Here is a 6042-nt window from a genome sequence, read left to right on the forward strand (position 1 = left end):
TGCCTGGAGAGCCGCGCGGGCAGGGAGGCAACGCACCGAGAGCTATTGCTCTGACGCACCAGCCCTCTCCGGGCATTCCCACGCGTCCGGCTTCTCCCCGACCTGGGCGCTCCGCTCTAGGAGGCCAGACAGCCGTTTCCGCCCACTGAGGAGCCCTGGGAGTGTGACAGCTTAAGCGAGCCCTGGCTGCAAAACAGCCCCTTGCCTCTGCTTCCCTAGCCCCTGAGGGCTTCAGACCTGCCGCGCTTGCAGCCCGCGCCCTCCTCTTCGCCACCCTCGGGGCCAAATTCACAGGCATTTTCCGGAAACCTCACCCCTGGCCAGAGGTTGCAAACATCCGGATTGGCTTTGAATGCACTGATCACCTTAAGTTTTCCGGAACGCCCCTTCTGCAAGCACCCTGGGCCCGTCTCCTGAGCCAGAGATGGATTTGCCTGTGAACCTAACCTCCTTTTCCCTCTCGACCCTCTCCCCTTTGGAGACCAACCGCAGCCTGGGCACAGACGGCCTGCGCCCCCGCGCGCCCCTGCTCTCCGTCTTCAGGGTGCTTGTTCTGACCTTGTTGGGCTTCCTAGTGGCCGCGACGTTCGCCTGGAACCTGCTTGTGCTGGCGACCATCCTCCGCGTGCGCACCTTTCACCGGGTGCCGCACAACCTGGTGGCATCAATGGCCATCGCGGACGTGCTGGTGGCCGCGCTGGTCATGCCGCTGAGCCTGGTGCACGAGATGTCCGGGCGCCGCTGGCAGCTGGGCAGGCGGCTCTGCCAGGTGTGGATCGCGTGCGACGTGCTCTGCTGCACAGCAAGCATCTGGAACGTGACGGCCATAGCCCTGGACCGCTACTGGTCCATCACGCGGCACCTGGAGTACACACTCCGCACGCGCAAGTGCGCATCCAACGTTATGATAGCGCTCACCTGGGTGCTCTCTGCTGTCATCTCTCTAGCTCCGCTGCTGTTCGGCTGGGGCGAGACTTACACGGAGGGCAGCGAGGAGTGCCAGGTTAGCCGCGAGCCCTCCTATACCGTGTTCTCCACTGTGGGCGCCTTCTACCTGCCGCTCTGTGTAGTGCTTTTCGTGTACTGGAAGATCTACAAGGCCGCCAAGTTCCACGTGGGCTCCAGGAAGACCAACAGCGTCTTACCCTTATCTGACGCTGTGGAGGTGGGTGTTGGAGGGATCCTTAAAAATACTTTACTTGCATTTGTGTGGGCACTGTCCCCGGTACGTCCTCCCCACCCCCTACCTTGTAGAAAGTGGAACTTTTTGGTGTGGGGTGTAGTAAGCTGGGAAAGAGAAAGAAAGCGTCAGAAAGTTACTTTGCTCTGACGTTTCCTGTCACAGAGCTAACCATGTCATTTGCCCTCTCTCTCTCTCTTTTATTTGCCATTCCTGATGGGTTCTTTCTTTATACATAAAATGAGGGGTTTGGATTACATAATTCTGCAGAGTTTCCTTTGGTTCCAAAATTGTATGGATCTATAGCACCCTTTAGGACGTCTGGATAAGTTGGTCTCTGGGGTACACTGAATCAGTACACAGAAAAAATTGCAGCTTCGTGCACTTAGAGTAGGAGTGTTCAGGGAGGAAGGGAGGGAGGGACAGTAGTGTGATCTGAAGGGAAGACTGCCATGCGTTAGGCAAAGCAGCTTAGTGTTTCATCCCAGCCTTTTTTCTTTGCAAAATAGCAACTGATTTTTGCAAAATGTGGTATCACCTAGGTTACTATCATTCTGCAGCATCCTCCCTCCTAATGTAAGATTAAAGATGTTGTTGACACCAGTCCCAGAGCCTGCGTTTGTTGTCTTCCCGAACGTGGGTAAGTTACAGGAGGAAATGAAAAATCCAGGGAAGACAATTCCCAGCTCTCTGCAAGTGGCATTTAACGTACCGCAACCATGACAGCAACAATGAGGGCATTTTCTCATCCTCTCCCCATCCACACGTTCCTGCTTTTTGTTAACTCTTAATAATCTGACCCAATGACTCAGGATTCTGAAACTACGTAAGAGCTAAAAACATTAGATGTGTAGACACCTCTCCCTCCTGATTGACAACGATCATTCCTTGAACCTAATTCCCATATTTAAGTTAAACCAGACATTGACACAATCCCCATCTTCTGTTACTCACTCTGCGATAACAAATTAAGTTCAATTAAGCAGACTGAGTGCATATTATGGGCTTGGTGCAAGAGGTAAAAGAATGATAAAGACACCGTCTTTGTCCATGAAGAGTTTGGTCTAGTGAGGGGAGTGGACACTCGTCACGAGCTCTGCATGTGTTTTCTAGAATCAGTAGGTATTAATAACTCTTACCACACCCAGTCATTCAAGCTTAGAGGGACCAGAGACGTAGCTAGGAAAAGAAGGGGGGAAGGCATCGTTCTAGAAGAAAGAAGAAAAAAGGAGTTGGGGCTACCTGTCCTTTAATCTAGAACAGCAGTTCTCAGCTGATATTGGGTGATTGTGCTCCTGAGGAAACATCTGGAATGTCTGGAGACATTTCTGATTATCAAGACTGGGGAATGGGGTGCTTACGGCATCCAGTGTGCAGAGGCCAGCAATCCTGCCAAACATTGCCGACTGCACAGGACAGCCCTCACCACCCAGAATTGTTCAGACCAAAATGTCAATAGCCCTGAATTTGGGAAGCTCTAATCTATTAGATTTCTAAACTGATCAAGGAGTGCTGATGGATAAGAACCCTGACACTTCCACCAAACTGTCCAGAGCCATGCTCCATGGGTGCAAACATCCACACAAATCCCATGCAAATTCCAGGTCAGGAACAGGAGGACTGGCCACCTTCAAGGCCTCTCCCTACATTAATCCTTTTCTGCCAGGATGCTTATCTAGGCAAACACGGTCTACAATCAATACTAAACACGGCCTTAAAAGGGGGAAAATAATTAGAATTCTATCTCAGGGTTTATTGTAAAAGGATGAAGGGCTCTCTCATTTCTCTGCTTTGGAGATAGCAGAAGAAAAGCACTATAACATCTGTGCTTATATATATATGTGTGTGTGTGTATACATACACACACACACAGCACATACACACACACACACACAGCACATGCACACACACTGCTTTATTCCCTCTCTCTCTCTCCCTCTCTCTCTCTCTGCCAGATCACTTTTAAAAAATGGGTCCCTTGGCTCTGTAAGACCTGAAATGATCCAGGGCTCTACATATAATATGAGGCTGCCTCTGTCCTTATGTTATGTTGAAGGGTTTAATTACAAGCAATTTCTCTGTGATAGTGGGTGTCAAAGTTTCTAAATTCAGTTCCACCACCATTTAGTTGCATTACCTAGGGGAACCACAACACTTCTTTCTTGTTTCTTTTTCTGCTGAGCTTTATTCAAATACACGCAAACCCTAACCTAGGGCAGACATTGAGATGGGAACTGGCCACAAGAGACTCGTCCTTGTCAAAGGACGATGAAACCACCACCAAAGATCTGAGATGAAAGAGCACAGAGAAACAAACTGCTCGCTAGAGCGAGGGAGAGCTCTGCTGGTCTCTCTGCACGGTCTCCCTGAGCAGAGCAGAATGCTCATCTTAAATGGCACTTTGGGAGGTGTGGAGTTCGGGATTGGCGGACCGCGGAGGCGTGAGCGGATGACGTCGTCTGTAGGAGCAGCTGTCGTTGATTGGCTGCTACGCCAGAAGGGGTTTGCTGAGCGAGTTCGCCCCTGCTGGCCTGCGTTTCAGAGTGAGAAGCTGACACCCACAGGTTGGCTTTAAAATCATCTTCGTTGAGATAAATTGTCTTTGATTGATACAGTAAGTTTACAGCTGGCTCTGGGCTAAAGAACACTCAGTCATTCCCTAAGTTTGTGGGAACATTTAGTTCTCAGTCTCCCATTCTTGGTCTCAGTTCAGCCACAGCTTCAGGAGAAACCTCAGGAATTGTCCAGATTTTCAACACTGTTGTTGGTCCTCTCCCTAAAGATGGAGTTTCATCTGTGGACATCTGATGGTCAGATTGCACATGAATCAATGTGATTTTTTCCTGTTTTGAAAGCATTTGTTGAATCATCTGTCAGGACAGTGTCATGCAGAAGTGTGTGAGGTTCTGGACAACAGGCACCAAACAGCCATGAGATAAACAAGTATAACTAGAAGTATTTTAAGAAGGGACCGGTTGATATCCCAGGTTATGACCCAAGATTTCCCAGCTCTGATCAAGAAAGCAAGTCCCAAAATTTCCCTAGAAGGTCTTTCTTAGTTAGCTATGATCCTTTTTATCCTAGCTTAAATATAGATTGTTTTACCTTTGTCTTAATCCAAGTACAACATGAAGTGTTAGCTATGGGGTAGACCCCTCTATGGTTGACCAAAAGAAAATTTAAGCCCATTCTGTGAGTCATGACTATTTGTGTTAATTGTTGGGCCTGAGAGTTCAGGCTGTCTAATTTGTTACATCAGCCAATGTAGTCATTACTTACTATGAAAACATTTTTTTTAAAGGAAAACATTTGGTTATCTACCTCCTATGGATGGAGTTGCTATCCTCAGGAGACTTTTCCCTGAGAATTTATCCCTTTGGGCTCTGCGTGAGGAGACATAGTCCACTGAGGGCATTGGAGAGTCATCTTGGGATGGCCTAAGTTATGGGCCTATTGAAATATTAACCTTTCTTCTGGGTTGACATGGAGAAGCTTGATTTCAGCACAGGACAAAGAACACAGGAACAGTATAGGAGACATGATCCACTTTAGTGAACCTGTGGGTACATTGTCTACATGTCACTAATTCATGTGGTCATCGGCTTGTTCCAAGTTTCCTGGTTTAGCAGTTAATGTCCCTGCTTCTACTGGAGGTTCTCTGGAGGAACTCAGGTCAGAATAATTTTAGGTAACATCAAGTAATTCACATTTGTTCATTTTAGAGTACTTGAAGTAGATGTGTCTATTGCATGTTACATAAGTGAATTATTCTGAAAGTATACCAGTTATTAGTTTACATACCTTCTCTTTTATTTTTGCAATTTGTTATCCCCTGGAAAGGGCCATAGCCCAGTCGTTACAAAACTTGGCTTCTAGCAAGAAATTGGATTTTATGAGAAAGACTAGACTACTTATTATACATCAAAGCTGGTATTGTCCTTTTTATTTTCATAATATAATACCCATCAACAAACAATATTAAGTTGGAATTTGGTACTAGAGTATCAAAGCTCTGTTTGAGGCAAGGACATTTCAGTTACAGGAACACAATTATGAGATTTTCCTTCATTGGCTAAGGATTATACAATTGCTGGGTTCTGAGTGTTACCCCAGTGGATGGTACAAGAGAAGAAGAAAGCGACAATGAATCATTATTACCCAACTAGTGGAAAAATGTTGGGTAATTTCAGTTAGCAATTGGGATTTATTACATGTGGCAACATAAGATTGAAAGGCCTAATGTAAGTTGCTCTGAAGGCATATTGGCTAATTGAGTTGATGCCTGTGATTTCTCAGAGGCAGGGAGGAGAAGCCTTGGTTACCGAGTTAAGTGGTGGGCTTAAATAGGCTCTGTTCTTTGACAGGTGCCGTGCAGTCCCATTACCCACCTAGAGCATGGCCCTGCATTTTTATATTCATATAAAAAGAAAAGTTCAGATAACCTAGGAAGAATCAATCTGAACTCTTAGCATTCTACTCTAATTAAATTTTCTGTTTGTGGAGTCTCTTGTTCACAGGGATTCTGGTACCATCCCCATTTCTTTCATAATGTCTTGAATTATACCCAGTATAGGTGTCCTCACGCCCAGACGAGCTACATTCCTGTCACGTATAAGGGCTGCAGGACGTTTTGCCTGGAAGAAGAGCCCACCTGTTAAATTTGCAGGTGTGTCGCAGAGATTAAAGAAGTATTCCTTGGATAATGATCCTGAAATATCAGCTATAAGGTGTCACATGGGATTGTTGGAGATTCTCACTACTTGAATTATTCCATTAAATAAAGTTCACTTTCCCTCGAGCCTTTTAGAAATTTACTATAGAGCCACAAATTTGTCTCTCATTGTCGTGTTTTGCCATCTGGT

General features: G+C 46.4%; 1 protein-coding gene across 1 annotated transcript in view; it reads left to right on the top strand.

Moving 5' to 3' along the window:
• The first annotated feature begins 299 nt into the window (after nt 1–299).
• The window catches only part of HTR5A (5-hydroxytryptamine (serotonin) receptor 5A, G protein-coupled), an 11333-nt gene continuing 5590 nt past the window's right edge, over nt 300–6042 (top strand). Inside the window, exon 1 of the mRNA XM_012654158.1 lies at nt 300–1165. Within this exon, the coding sequence (XP_012509612.1) occupies nt 425–1165 (741 nt within the window). The 5' untranslated portion in view covers nt 300–424. The remainder of the gene's footprint in view (nt 1166–6042) is intronic.

The sequence above is a fragment of the Propithecus coquereli genome, unplaced genomic scaffold (assembly GCF_000956105.1).
Source record: "Propithecus coquereli isolate 6110/MARCELLA unplaced genomic scaffold, Pcoq_1.0 Scaffold439, whole genome shotgun sequence".
Taxonomy (NCBI): Eukaryota; Metazoa; Chordata; class Mammalia; order Primates; family Indriidae; genus Propithecus; species Propithecus coquereli.